The sequence below is a fragment of the Malaya genurostris genome, chromosome 2 (assembly GCF_030247185.1).
Source record: "Malaya genurostris strain Urasoe2022 chromosome 2, Malgen_1.1, whole genome shotgun sequence".
Classification (NCBI taxonomy): domain Eukaryota; kingdom Metazoa; phylum Arthropoda; class Insecta; order Diptera; family Culicidae; genus Malaya; species Malaya genurostris.
The window spans coordinates 262793531-262809543 of record NC_080571.1 but is presented as its reverse complement, the minus strand read 5'-3'; the positions used below and the strand labels follow the sequence as shown (position 1 = coordinate 262809543).

The 16013-nt window shown below is 37.6% G+C and overlaps 1 protein-coding gene across 3 annotated transcripts in view; it reads left to right on the top strand.

Annotated features, from left to right (window-relative positions):
* The window catches only part of LOC131429767 (uncharacterized), a 31258-nt gene that overhangs the window by 11544 nt on the left and 3701 nt on the right, over positions 1–16013 (top strand). For all 3 annotated transcript variants that reach the window (XM_058594102.1, XM_058594104.1, XM_058594103.1), the window contains exons 2-5: positions 579–770; positions 872–1059; positions 1150–1245; positions 2146–2373. In XM_058594102.1, the coding sequence (XP_058450085.1) occupies positions 596–770; positions 872–1059; positions 1150–1245; positions 2146–2373 (687 nt within the window). In that variant the 5' untranslated portion in view covers positions 579–595. The remainder of the gene's footprint in view (positions 1–578; positions 771–871; positions 1060–1149; positions 1246–2145; positions 2374–16013) is intronic.

The following is a 16013-nucleotide window of genomic DNA, read 5'->3' as shown; positions in this document are numbered from 1 at the left end:
CATCGATAATTATTTTCCCTGCCTACCTTCCATATACTGTATGTTTTAAAGGGAAAAAAGTTTTTCTAACAAAAACTTTTTCTTATCCAGCACTGATACTTTCCGCAAATATCGGGCAACTAGCAATAGCGCATTTCTCACCAGAAGACGATTTTAATGATACTGATAGCTATATTACATTACTTATCGGGCCTTTAGTTTTACTTGTTCTAAGCCTCAATATTTGAATACCAAATAAACATATTAAAAAAAATATCTGCATTGGTAATTACATTTTTTGTACTCCATAAAATTGAATCAGTTAAATAGGATTCGATGTATCGTTTTGCTTTTCGAAATAGAAAGGATAGAGAATTGTTGGGAAACCCGATTTTTGATCGAAGTCTCAGAGATCCCTAATGTCATATACCATTCGACTTAGCTCGACGAGATCGTAATATTTTTTCTTTTCATTTGATCAATACAAACATAGGAATTTCTTTGGCACTACATTTCAACGACATCACGTTGCATTCTAATAAATCAAATATTTTCCGATACGTTCTTACTCATTTCTCACTCTTCCGGTATCTTTTCAGACTTCTAATGTAAGATTATGGTAACACGCTTCGAACGCCTGATGGGGTGCTCCTCTATCCCGATAGGAGAGACCCCGCCTGAGGACGAGACACAATGCTCAGGCCGGGGTGACTGTCTCAATGGAACCTGTCTCTGTGAAATACGCTACAGCGGTGACGAATGTTCGGGCTTCAATCTACCCTACCATGCAAGTAAGTAATGTGTTACTATTTCAACAAACCGAACAAGCAAGCAAAACATGCAAGTGTCTGACGAAAAGAAATGATTCTCATCAATTGCTTCTTCCTTCTAGGCATATCCTCCGTGTTCTATTTCGTCGCATTCATCTCGATGGTACAGCTAATGATCTGCATAATCGCCGAGTATCAACGACTGAAGCAGCCAAGTTTTTTGCGCGCCTGTCGTTTAACGACGCAAAAGTTGCTTTATTTTTTCGTTTTTATCGCATCAGTACTGCGCGGAGCCTACTTCACTACTCCGGTATGATCTGGTTTTGTTTCACCTATCTTTATTTATTTCGATACCATTGATTGGTAATGTTGTTGTTTTTTTCCTGTTTATCATTTATAGGCAATACTACAACCAGCATGGGTCACCTATCTGATGTCGGCATACTATCCGCTGGTGATGACTTGCGCGTCATTGGTCGTCTGCTTGTGGGCAGAGGTTCGTCACTGTTTAATTTGTAATCTATTTATGTTTAGATAAATCGTATACTCATTGAATTACATTCATAAGTGCACTTTTCTGTATTTCCGGTTAGAAGTGCGAAAGTCTATTCTAAAGAGTACAGTAACTGTTCATGGGAAACACTTTTATAGAGTGTTTCTACCTTCTTAAAAATTCCGCAAAGCAATCATAACTCTATACGGCTACTGATGATTCCCACGGTGGGCTGGAACCACCCTAACCGACAAGTTCTGTTTACCCATTGTTGCACCTTCACTCATGTGATTATTTGCTTGGTGCAAAAGGCCGCACTCGTGCAAGCACGAAAGTACTCATGAACTCGTTGCGTTGCCGCTATGATCGATCAGTAAATGAAATCAGCCCCGGCAACTTCCGATAGCGCGAGTAAAGCGCGAGATAGCACGGCACACGTCATCGTCATCGCTTCCAGTGAAAGCCAACTTCGGAACAAGAATAAGTTCCATTCAATCAAACGCAGCGTAAACAATTATCACTCATGGTTCAATGGCAGATGGTCAACGCACAACGTGCACTTAAATCATTCATTGGCGACATATGTGGGACAAATTTATTGTCCCCCGCGCGCGCGTACTTCACATTGGTGATTTTGTTTATCATTGTTATTGCTCTCCAATCATGGCAAGGGAGGATAATTCGTTGCGGTCGTTACTTATCCCATCGTTCATTACGGCCACATTCGAGTTGTTGATTGTTGACTCCGAACTACCAACATTCATTCTGTGTCCCGAACTAGGTCTGGTCGTTTGATCCCGAATAAAAGTACATATCCAGTATGCTTATTTTTAATTTAAAAATATATTATTCCCATTCAGATTAGCAGCTGGTAGTGATTATATCGATCCCGTTTCGTTTCAGATATTTCATCTGCGCGACATCCGTTGGGAACGCTCCCAGTTTCTGTCCAAAAGTTTTCTTGGTTTTCTCGCGTTTAATCTGCTTCCATACAGCTTGTTCCTGGCGGAGATAGCTTACTCACATCTGTTCTCCGGTCGGAGTACGCATTTCTTCAACGGCTGCTACGCGGCACTGCTGCTTATCGTAGTAATCTTTTTCCTGATCTACGGAGTGGAAGTGTTCTTCAAGGTAAGTGAGGAAAAACGGTGATGTGACGAATCGGTTGAAGGTTTTTGGAATCAAGAAATTTTACTTACGTTTTGGTTTTATTCAACAACAAAAAATCATTGAGAATTCTTAGTGGCACTATTTATGAAGTACTAGAAGACACCAAGATATGGCTGAAAATCTGTTAAAGTAAAAGATTGTATCGAAATACTTTGAAGTAAAATTCAAGATCAGGATTCACTTGCTCCGATTTGGATGAAACTTTGCACACGTCTTCAGTATAGCAAAACATATCTTTTGCACGGATGGAGAGTTTTAACTCGTATCGAAACTGTCAATTATATAAAGATGGTGTCCACGAACGAGTTACTCACCTGAGAAATTCTTCGTATTGCGGCCAACTGGGAATACGAGAATGTTAAGAAAGAGCACGAAAAGAGTGTTTCTGATGATTCATTTCACAAATATGATAAGAAACGTAAATATGGTGGCAAGTGACCGGGAAAATTTGGAACAAACTTTAATGAATTTTAGTGCCAAATCTAGTAAGATATTACTAATCCAAAGCTGTGTTAGGATTCTAAGTACACTGTGGTCTCGTTTTACGCGGATGATACGTACCGCGTAAAAAAACCGAGTAACTTCGGAAATCCGCGTAACTTAGGAAATTCGTGTAAGAGAAACCGCGTAAACAAAACCTCAAAACTTAAGGAAATCCGCGTAAAAAAACTCAAAACTTGAGAGCAAAAGTTTTTTTGATGCCAAATATCTTAGAAAGGCATGAAACGTCCAGATCTGGTGTAGTTTAAATTTTTTTTTGTGAAAATCGACTTTGGGACTTAAAACCGCGTAACCTCGGAAATCCGTGTAAAAAAACCGCATTAAAACCGCTTGAAAAAGACCCCGGTGTATAATGATTTTCTTGTTTCAACAAGTGAAAAGCAGAAAATCAATTTTTCGTTTCAGTGAGAAGTCCAGTAAAATTATGGAAATTACTTGGTATCTCATAGGAATCTATGTTGAGTAACCAATTGGAAGTCGGATCAACGTCCTTGTCGGTTTGTCTTTCTCTATAGAAATGATACATAATTGCTGGAAAACAGACGCTGGTAACCCCAGAATTCATTGATCAGTACCGGCGCCGGCCAGGCCCGAACGTAGATCGTCTAAGGAATGGGAAGGGATGTTAGTCTAACACTTGTTGTTACTAGAGACCGTATATACTACTGCGCACTCCAAAAGTGTCACGGGAGAAGGATATTTGTTAGTAAAAATTTCAGTATTGGTATTATTCGCGCGATTCAGTATGTTCCGGTTTCAAGATGCTCGGATGCACTTATAAACTCACTGACTTCCCGAGTGAACGTTTCAACAATATTCTATCTTGAAGTCCCGGGAAGTCTTGATTCACAGCTCTTATTCGAGGAAACTGAAGAAAAATTTGCAATACTATCGCGTAAGAATAAAAACTTCCCTATTTTTTTATAAATGAAATAACGTGATACAAAATAAACGAGTGAAAAGGATTTAGACAAAATAGTTCCAAGTTTTTACGTTTCGTCTTCGACTCATCAGTGCATCAGCAGATTATGTTAAACTGCTGATGCAAAACTCCCGGTTCAACATAATCCGCTGAGCAGACGTAAAGTTAACGCGTTTTGCAATACACTTGTTTGCGCCGAAGCGCTATGTCTAACCTGATGTGCCGAAAGAACGAAACAAATTCGACGGCATACTGACCGCTAACAGATTTTCGTCATTTGGGGGTTTGGTACCTCGTGGGTAGCCAGTTTGTGCAAAGTGCACATGACTTATTCCTAGTTTTTATGATCCGGGAGTTTCGCATCAGCAGTTCAACATAATCTGCTGATGCACTGATGAGTCGAAGACGAAACGTAAAAACTAGGAATAAGTCATGTGCACTTTGCACAAACTGGCTACCCACGAGGTACCAAATCCCCAAATGACAAAATAGTTGATTCATTGCATTGACATATTCTAAACAGTTGTTATGAAATCATTTTAAATTACCAAATCAAGGTCAACAGATTTTACGCGCGTCTTGATTCTGTATTATTTCCGCTTTATTATCTAAATTATTTATTAAAATTATTATTATTGGGTTATATTGGTTGATCTGGGTAGCCGGCTACCGAGAAAAATATTAATTTATTGTTTGAAAAATTAATATCAAGTGTTTTTTTTTACTATGTATTCAATATACCGGTATATGTTATCTCTGTTATTAACTGTTATTAACTCTGGTTGTAATATCAACGGATTTGCGCAATAGTTGATTTTCAGCATTCAATTTATAATCCTGAAAGACAATCAATAACATGGAAGAACAAAACATTCCAAACTTTTCTCCGAAGCTAGAAGGAAATTGATAGGTGGAATGAAGAGATAATTTAGTAAAATAGAGTAATCAGAAGAGAAACATTGAAAATATCTGATAACCGAAAGGAAATAGAAACTCCTGCAATTGTCGCCTTTTGCGACATAGTAGCAGGAACCCAGTGGATCTATTCTTGGTTCATTTTTTTCCGTCGGATTCCAAACGGCATCTAGGCTGGTACTGTCCGGAGAGAGCTAATAGGTACTATCAATCTCCTAGTGGACCCCAGCCCCTTCAGTTTCCACCCATCCTCTGAAAAGCGAAAAACAAGGTAGATCTTGAGGTCACTAGCGAATGATATCCGCGGTTTATCCAAAGAAAAAAGAATACAATCAAAGAACCGAGAAGACTTCCCTGTGGAATTCCAGTTGTTGCAAAAAATCCATCAGAAATATAAACGTCAATTTTTACTATGAGCCGGCGATTCCTAAGAAAGGACGTACCAAAGTCAAGTTGATTAAATTTTGCAAGTGTGGTATCGTGGTTCATTTAATCGAAAAGCAGAGGAAAGATCGGTATAAATTTAATGAGGAAATCCTATGCTAAGGCATGGTGTTGATGACGTGCGATGTGAGATGATAAAAGATTGATAATGGTGGAACGCTTGGGCATAAACCCGTGTTGAGAACGTACGGTTGAAAATTGGAGTTAGAAGCAGTGATGGCCCAGCACACTTTCAAAAACACGCACACGGAGTCTGAAGCACACGCTCGTGTGCCGTGTTGCTACTAGATCGAGAGTCGTGTGCTTCGTAGAACCAGCTAGTGATTCAACTGGTGTGCTGGCTCATGTGCTGACTTGAGTGTCCGTTCATTTTTTTTATTCAATAATATAATATAATTTTTAAGCACACAGTGTCCGCTCTTATCAGTAGGTGGACTACACAAATAGCACACGCTCATGAGTCTGGTTTGAAAAAGCACAGCACACACAACAGGTATAGAGCAGCTCGTGTACTAAGCTCGAACATCACTGGTTAGAAGCCTTTCTTGAAATTGGTAACCATTTCGAAGTTTACCATTGATTGGAAAATACTCCTGTAGCTAGTGACATCCCAAATGCGATTTTAACAAACCTTGGCGTTACTTTTGTGTCATGAATCAAGTGCAAACAAATGAGGAACGCTTCTGGATATATATAATGGTATAAGTGACGTAAGCGACAAGCCACATATTTGTTCTATCTGCTCAATTTTCTTGGAGATGGCTGAACCGATTTCAACAATGTTGGGTCGTTGTAAGACGTTGAAGTTGCTGACTAAAGGTACGCTTTTCGCCGCTAGCACGTCGATAGTGGTTTGTTCACACTTCTACAGAGAACTAGGGTAAGGGCTCCCTATTTCATCTCATTTGTAAAAACGTTACCTTAAGAACCTGATTTAGCCACTAAAATCACTACGATTTTTTCATATTTCCGCTTAATTCGCCTTGCTCCACATTGGGAATTGATGTACATTCCTCGGAAATTAAAATAATTAAAAAAAAACTCAGCCAAAACACATCTGATATGTTCACTACTGTGCTCCTAATTTCATCTCAAAGGTTTTATATTCATCCTATCGTTGGTCCTTTATTCATCCCATCAATTAGCATTGGCGACAGCAATCCAAATCAAAATATTGCACTATTACACTCTCAGGTTCAAAATGTCAGAATTTTCATTAAAAAGGGCCTAATGCCAACTATGAGACAACACACGATATTTTTAGAAACAGTTTGGAATCATTTCGATGTTTAAAATTGCCATTAGGGGCTGGGGTCCACTAGGAGATTGATAGTACCTATTAGCTCTCTCCGGACTGTACCTGCCTAGATGCCGTGTAGAATCCGGCGGAAAAAAATGAACCAAGAATAGATCCACTGGGTTCCTGCCAGCGATGCCAGATAGTAGTAGTGTCATTTCCGTAGATTTGAATTTTTCTCGGAAACGCTCACGGTGAAAAGCTTTTCTTTTTTTTTTGCTCGCCAGAAAAAAATTGTTTCCGTAGTTTTCCGTTGATAAATTTTATTTTCCGTAGATTTCCGTAGAAAAAATCCAATTCCCGTAGATTTTGTCTACGGATCCGTAGATCCGTAGAAAATGTTCGAATCCGTAGATCTACGGAGATTTCCGTAGATCTGACATCGCTGGTTCCTGCTTCCATGTCGTAAAAGGCGACAATTGCCGGGGTTTTCTTTTTCCTTTCAGTTATCAGATATTTTCAATGTTTTACTTCTGATTACTCTATTTTACTAAACCATCTCTTTATTCAACCTATCAATTTCCGTCTAGCTTCGGAGAAAAGTTTTATTAGGAATGATTTCTTCTTCCATGTTATTGATTGTCTTTCAGGATTATAAAATGAATGATAAAAATCAACCATTGCGCAAATCCGTTTATATTGCAAAGTTAATAACAGAGATAACATATATCGAAGATTGAATACATAGTAAAAACACTTGATATTAATATTTCAAACAGTGAATTAATATTTTCTCGGTAGCCGGCTGCCCAGATCAACTAATATAACCAATTAATAATTTTAATAAATAATTAAAATAATAAAGCGGAAATAATAAAGAATCAAGACGCGTGTGAAATCTGTTGACCTTTGTTTGGTGATTTAAAATGATTTTATAATAACTGTTTAGAATATTTCAATGCAATGAATCAACATTTTTGTCTAAATCCTATTCGCTCGTTTATTTTGTATCACGTAGTTTCATTTATAAAAACGTGCTTAATCCACCTAGCAGTGAGATGATACCTTTTTTTTTATCAATCCGCATGTGTTTTTTTTTCATGACTAAAAAAAAACGCGAAAGGTAGATGCATAAACGAGTGACTGCATACTCGACAGCCGGCTGTCCGGAGTTTTGTCAATTTCGGAGATTGACTGTTTCGTGCATTATATTGCCAGCACAAAGTAACACATAAAACCATAATACTTTAAAACATTCTTGGTAGCCGGCTACCCAGAGCAATAAACACATGATAACATTATTAAAACATTTACTAACAAAGTATCCTCTCCTGTGATGCATGTGGGAATGCAGAGGATTCCTCGGTTCTTAGTAGCAACATGCATCGAACTAACAATCCTTTCCCTCCCAAGTAGATCTGCACTCGGACGTGGCCGGCGTCGGTATTGATCAGCATGCATGGTTCAATACAGTTCGCACAGTGTGAAACAATGCGTTATTCCCACTTCAAAAAATCATTTTGCAATCTCAATTGGTCCAGATCAATAACGGAGTAGCAACACACGGGCGGTCTCTAATGCTAATGCTAATTCTAATTTCGATGTTTAAAATTGCCATTGAACCAGAGATGCCATTTATACAGATTTATCTGTATTGTATAAATTTTGGCGTTCGCATACTGATTTAAACAGACTACAGATTTTCTTAATTTAATACAGATTTGTAAAGGTCAATAAAAAGTGAGAAGTAAAAAATTAGACTATTCTCTCTGAGAATCTGTTAAAGTTGATTGCAGTACTTCTTTAAAAGTTAATTAATTAACGGACAAATGGTTAAAATGCAAATGGTTTGTGCAAATATTTGATGATGAACACTAATAAACATTTATATTAAAATTTTGTACCAATTTGAACTGATTCATTTTATTAGTGAAAACAGATAGAGCACATACATATTTTCTATGAAAATATCTGGCATCTCTGTGCACAGTCGATGAAACACATACACTTCACAGTGTTATGGTGACGTATAGCGGAAAGAAACCAGTGCTACTAGATTTGCCACAATAGTTATTTCATTAGTATTTAACACACTCTTTCTGGTAATGTTCGAAGCCGAAACAAACTTTTATTGCTTGTCGGGTAATTTTTGAAGTTTTTAATCGTTAATTAAACAAGTGGCAAGTGAACATTACTAATTATGAAGTCATCCAGCATTCAATAGTAGTGTAATTGTGCGAAATAGTGATCATGTTCTGAGACGAATCGATTAGTAGATATTCAGAAACATGACGATGACGTACTGTAAATCTTGAGACGAAAATGTGTCCTAAATTGAAAAGTGAGTTTGTTTTAAATGAAAAAAAAAAACGATCACTGAAGAATTTAAAACCATTTCTTCCAATGGGAAAGTGTGACAATAGCTTGAATAATCATTTGAAAACATATTATTCATGTTCAAAGTAATGAGGTGCAGGGATGAGATGTGAATGGGAGCTCAGATGAAATAGGGAGCCGTTACCCTACTGGTGCAAGTTTGATCAAATTAGTTGATCGCGTTCAAAGATAACGTCAAATGGAACTAGATAGAAGAATAAATATTGTGCACAAACACCTGGAAACCCGGAGTGGTTTGGTTCCAATCTGGCTAAAGTGCTGAAGATGCCGAAAATAATAATTTGTTAAGTTCTCAAAATCTACAAGGAAACCCTAAGTGTGAAAAGGAATCAGCGGAAATACGATATAACTGGAATCAAGGATTGTCGCTGCGTAGCGCCGTGTGCGCTAAAGCCTACACCGGTTTTTTCGATCCAACATGTGGCCAGAATGTGGTACATCGCCAAGTGCGTGTTTATCGAAAAGCTCGCGAAGAAGACCGTGATTTAGCAAGCGGTTTGCAGTTGAGGTTTGAAAAGGGAATCATTCGTCGCCGATTACATCCAAAGTTTACACCAAAGAATGCCTGAAACAGCGCGTTTTGCTGTTCATCCGCAAGCATTGGAAAGTCGTCTTTCGAATTGATTTGGCCAACTGCCTATACTTCAAAATTGATCTGTAGTGGTATGCTGCTAACAAGAAAAATCATGAAGAATTCTCAAAATTTATCGGAATTCAGACCATTCGAAAAATACTGAGCTATTTCAAAGCAGCGGCAAAATTGAAATTCACTGTTTTCTTGTCCTTTTCCATTGAAGTTACATGAACTTTCTGAAATCGAATTTTTTTTTGTTGATTCCAAATGTCTTAGAATGGTCTGAAACGTCGAGATTTAGTGTCTTCTCGAAAAGTTTTTTGTTTGAAAAATTGCGACTCTGGGACTGAGATATCTGAAATCAAATCAATAAAAACAAATTCGACTCGGAATTAAAAAAAAAAATACCTAGAGTCGAATTTATTCAAACAAGAAATTTTTCGAGATGACACTAAATCTCGACGATTCATGCAATTCTAAGACTTGACATCAAAAAAATTGTTAATTTCGGAAATTCCATGGTGATTTTTCAAGATTGAAGATTTTGAAACTTTGACCGCCGTGTGGCACCCCTTACCCATATACGGTATAGCTCAAATTTTGCATAGGGATTTTTTTTAAGTGCTTAACCTTTTGAGCACTACCGCTTAACGAATAAAAAATTACCCTAAAATATTGGCACCCTAGTCAACTACTTGAAAATACGCGCCTGGTCTTTATTAATGAGGTGACCATTAACTCAAACTCAGCCGATTTAGACAAGCTTGGACTCGTTTGAAAGCTGCTCTCGATAGACGAGTCGATCATTTAGCGACCCTAACGTGTACGTGTACAATACTACTAGAAATGGAATCTACTAAACTGATCCCAAAATCAAACAAATTTGTTAATTTTTTTTGTTAGTCGAACTAAATCCTAGATTATGCTGTCGTTGCTTTCAGCATCGGAAAACGAAGACAGCGGTCAGAAAACTTTACAAATGCATAGATATTTCATATATTACTGTGGCCAAAAAGTAGTAAAATTTTTGAACTGTATTTCGCCCGGAAACCTTATTCGTCGAAATATTTTTTTCTAGGTTCGTATGACTGTCAGTGACATCTGTGCCAAGTGTCACGTCAAAATATTCTTTAGTGTTTAGTATACGTCAGTATTTTAGAAGTGCAATAGACGATTATTACAATGAGTGAAATTATTCAACCAATTTCATTAAATTTTGTATGCGGAATCAAATTTCTGGTATCGAAACGATCAAAACGTTGCAAAAGGTCTTCGGTGATAATTGCATGTCGCGAGCAAGTGCGTTTGATTGGTATAAGTTGTTCAAAGAACGCGTTGACGGCGAACCACGTCCAGGACGGCCATCAACAGGTAACAGTTGACAGTTTTCTTCGATTATCGAGATGTGATGCACTCCGAATTCCTTCCGACCGACCAAACTGTTAACTAGGAATACTATTTGTGTGTTATGCGTCACTTGCGCGAACCTATTCGTAAGAAGAGGCCGGAATTATGGCCCGATAGCTCTTGGTTTTTGCACCAGGATAATGCACCGTCGCATACTGCATTGATTCTTCGTGATTTTTTCGCCAAAAATTCATTCATTATCATTCCGAAACCACCGTATTCGCTTGATTTGGCTCCGTGTGACTTCTAGTAGAAGGAATTATCTTGCTACGTTTAGTTCAACTCGAGATATTCACGATCAATTTCTGCCCTATATTGTGTCGGGCGAATTTTGAAAAGACGCCCCATAGTAAAGTAAGACGTATTCATGTCAAAATAGTGTCACTAAATTTTCTCAGACATGGCTGAGTCTATTTTCATCGAATTAAACTCAAAAGGTTTTATGGTCCCGTAGAAAATAAGTGATAAGTGTAAAAAATCCATTGTCGAGAGCGAGAGCGAGATAAGTAACGTAAGCAAGTAAAGGGAGTGAATTTTAGAAAACTGTTCGGCAAGTTCCCAGTTTTTCAGTTCTTGTTAGTTGATGGTTAAAAAGAAGGAGAGATTTGGCATCACTGGGAGTGCGATGCGGTGTCCTGGTGCTGCTCTCAAAAAAGTATAATTTCAATGTGTTGTTTTTAAAAATTTGGTTAAAATAGTTATTTTGAGTGACAGTGCAGGTGTGGCAAGTGTTTGTTGAGTAGTGAGAGTGCTATTCATTGAATAATATTGATCTACGAAACTAAAGATGCTTAATCGGCGGAAACTGAGAATTTATTGCCCCAAAATTCAACTATGTAACCTGTTAACCGATCGAAGCGCGTCTGTATGTCATTTTCGGTGTTGTTGGATTTCTATGAAATGTGCGAAAGTTTACAAGTCGATTGACACATTGTCGCAAAGCTGATTTACTGGTAGCGACACCTGCCAATGAAAAATGGAACCAAAAAAAGGAGGATTCTTTCGGAAATTTTCATATCGGCAGTAGTGATTTGTAACATTTTTATCGTTAATTCAAAAGTACAAATAGATATGAGCAATAAAAGTACACTCGGAACAGAAGAAAATCGATTTCAAAGTGATTACTACTACTTTTTTTTAGTGTAAACCACGATTAAACATGGAAAATCTTCAGAAATGTGTGAAATTGGGGAAGGTTAGGTTTTTTCGGATCAACATTTTTTTAAACAAAAACCAGTGTAATGTTAATTTCTCGAGTACTAGAATGTATAGCGATCGAGTACTTTTTATTTTGGATACTTTATTTGTTATTTCCAGGCATTTAAAAAATGGTATCAAATCAAGTTTAATACTCTATTCTGAATAAACGGTAGATTTCGCACAATGAACTAAGATCAACATAACCACCTCAGAGTAAAAACTTTTTCTTCAACTTCTACTATGATTTTTCAAATGAATGAAATCGTTGAAAAGGTGGAGAAATCAGAAATTTTCCTACCGATATGACAGCTCTAGCTAAAAGTATCATCTCTAAACAAGCAGCGCCTCTACATTTCAGTATTGCGACAATATGCCAATCATGTTATTCGGACTGAGGGTCTAGGATTGGTCTGCTGCAGACCCATTCGCGAGTGTTTTTATTTTATTCTTTCAGTGGTCGTTGTACATCTCGCGTTGCTGACAGTAGAGCGAGCGGGAGAAAAGGGATACTGGTGAGATCGTTCCTTGGAGATATTTTATATTTTTCTTACTTATTATATTTCTCCTGAGTATCGAAAATCAGGTTTTATTGAGATCATATTGTTTACCAAAACATATCCGGATCTCTTTCCCTCCCTAATAACAAATCTCGTATCCCGTGATGCTCGTGGAGATACAGTGGTACCCGCGGTCTCTAGGAACAACGAGTATCGAACTAACATTCCTTCCTTTCCCTCAGTAGCACAGCCTTTGGTCGTAGCCACCATCGTTATTAATCATTTAATAAAAAGTTAGGAGTGAGTGGATATGTACAGTGGAAATGATTTGCTTCTGCCAAGCTTCATTTTCTTGGTTCATTGTACATTTCCACTATTTCGGTCAATCACGAAGTGCAACTACGGGCGATCTACTTCAGCTCAGCTCTTGTTAGTTGATGGTTAAAAACCTGTTTTAATCCACTTAGTGGTGTAATGATGCCTTTCTCATGTATAATATTGTGGTATTCTATTTAAAAATTTTCTCTTCGATTTTTGAAAGAAACCAAGAGATTGTTTGTGCATTAACTAGTATAACATACAGAATAAAACAGTGCTTTGCTCGCGTAGGTCATCCTTAAGAAAACGAAGTAGGTTCACTATTATATGCAGTTCCGGCACCGGAACCCGAGAACCCCAGAGTCGGTTGGCACGGCCACCAACTAACATGACGTACAAACTATAGTAGATTTTATACAAATTTTGAAGATATTATACAAACGATAATAATGATTTAAATGTTTGTTGCATCCGAAAACATGCAGTAATTTTCGGTAGGACCATCAGACCTTTCATTTAACCCTAAGATTTGGAATAACGGTTTTGAGTCCAGTTTACAACATTTTTTACTGTTTTTGTTCCGCCAGTTTAAGTGACGGTGTACAATATTGAAAACACTTTACCCTATAACTCCGGAACCGAAAATCGGAAAAGGATGAAATTCAGGAATTCTGTATAGGACCGTGAAACCTTCCATTTTAATCCAAGTTTGTGGAAATCGGTTAAACCATCACTGAGAAAAGTGAGTGAGATCTATTTTGGTATATATGACCACTATTTCCGGTACTTCCGGTACCGGATACTGGGAACCAGGATAGCCGGAATCGGTTTGTTTAGTTGCCTAATGATAATGACTATCGATTTGTGTAGTTTTGAGACCAATTTAGAATTTTTTTTACGTTTTTTGTTTCGCCGGTTTAAGTGACGGTGTACAATATTGAAAACACTTTACCCTATAACTCCGGTACCGGAAGTCGGATCCAGATGAAATTCAGGAATTTCGTATGGGACCGTGAGACCTTTCATTTCAATCTAAGTTTGTCAAAATCGGTTCAGCAATCTCCGAGAAAACCTAGTGAGATTATTTGACACATACACACACAAAGACATTGCTCAGCTCGATGAACTGAGTCGAATGGTATATGACACTTGGCCCTCCGGGCCAATTTTCACTGGTCGGTTTTTCAAGTGATTGCATAACCTTTCTATATGAGAAAGGCAAAAACTCACTTTGGTTACACTGGGTTTCGTTTTTCGGTTCCGGAAGCACCGGTAGTAGAGTGCAAAAGTCTCCGCAATGGAACTAACATCGATTTCACAGGATTGGCGACTTCCGGTTATGGAATTACAGGTTGATTATTGTGAAAATTTGCAAACTTTCATATAAGTGACAAAGCAAAATAGGTAAATGTTTAAATGCGGTCTTAAACTATTCCAATTGGTAGGTCTTTTTGTTCTTGATCGAATAACTTCATTTCGGCTAGTTAGGTCTTTGAAACCCGAAAGTAGTGCTTAAAAGACTGTCAGTAATTCACATTTATTCATTTCCCAGAGATGACCAAACCAATTTTCACAAACTAAAACTCATATAATAAGATTCAGTTTCGGATTTTAAAATATAGGGTGCTGAGTTTAGAAAATTTCAAACAATCACGCATATTTAAAAACGCTACAAAAATGATTAAATCTGCAAAATTAGTCCAATTATCTTGTGCATTTTGTTAGTTGAGAGCCAGCTCACTTTTACTGTACCGGTTCCTAATATCCAGTTTCGGAGACACTGGAAGTAGTGATCAAAAGACTTAGAAATAGAACTAATATCGATAGTGTTATATATCATTCAACTTTGCGCACTTTTCAAAGATTTTTCTATCCACTCTATTTTCTCGAAGATGTCGAGCCAATTTCAGCGAGCATAGACTCGTTTGAAAGCTACCATTGGGTCATTGATTAGGTTCGAAGATGGCTGTCACTTTCGGTTCCAGAAATATAATGGTTCATCACTACACTACTTTTGTCAGTACGCAAATTCACTACAATTTTGGTCGAAGTATTGCGAATCATCTAGTGTAATACATTACCTGAATTGGGACGTTCACATTCGTACCATTTTTTACACGATTTGCTACTTCAGAGGCAAGTTCCGTCTTTGAAGTACTGTTTGTGGTGTAATCTCCGATCCTTTTTAAAGAACATTGCTTTTACGACGGCTTCACTATCCTCAGTTTTTGCATGTTTTTCCCTGATCCTACACGATTAAGTGTTGTACTACAATGGTTACAATTGTTATCCAGTAATGAGTACTTGAAGCTCGGATCAGAGATTCAACTAATAACATGTTTTTTATGTGCCCACGGTAGTCTTGGATGGGTAGGCGGTAGTAATTTTTTTTTACCTATTTTAGTTGTTCACAATATATAAAACTTTTTATGGCCAATCCTAGAAAAACTTAGTTTGCAGCAGTCTAGTTTTATTGTGATCTGCATTTGACATTTAAATTTTTTGGTCCCACCCCAGTTTTTCCATAACTTTTGCGCTTTCTTGTGAAAGATACGAAACTGTAAGACGCGTGATTGCTGCTGTATGGCATTAAGTAATTAGCTTCCGACATGGTTTGTCTTGCATGTAAGATTTGAATGTATCTTATTATTTCACTAAGAACATTAAGTGATGTTAACATGGGAATCAGTACATTGACTGTGTAATTAATTGCTGGGGCAATTAGAAACCTTCCATTCCTTGTTTAATTTTGCTTATTGTCCAGCGGTGGCAGTATGAGTTACGCTGTAGCAATACTAGAGATTGAGTTAACGGCATTCAGCTTCCAGTGTGTCATCCGACGTGGATGATTTTTTTTCTGCATAAGAATAGTTCCACTTCTCGAATAGTGGCTCAGTTTACAATATAGAAAATTGCTTTGACTTAAAATTTTTGACACGCTTTACCCTATAATTCCGGAACCGGATGTCGGATCCACATGAATTTCACGAATTCTTTATAGGACCACAGTATCTTTCACTTGAAATTGGTGAAAATCGGTCAAACCATCGCTAAGAAAAGTGAGTAAGATCCATTTGGGAAAATATGACCACTGTTTATGGTGCATCCGGAATCGGAAACAGGGAACCAGGATAGCCGGAATCGGTTTGTTTAGCCGTCTACTGATAATAACTATCGAATGGAGTAGTG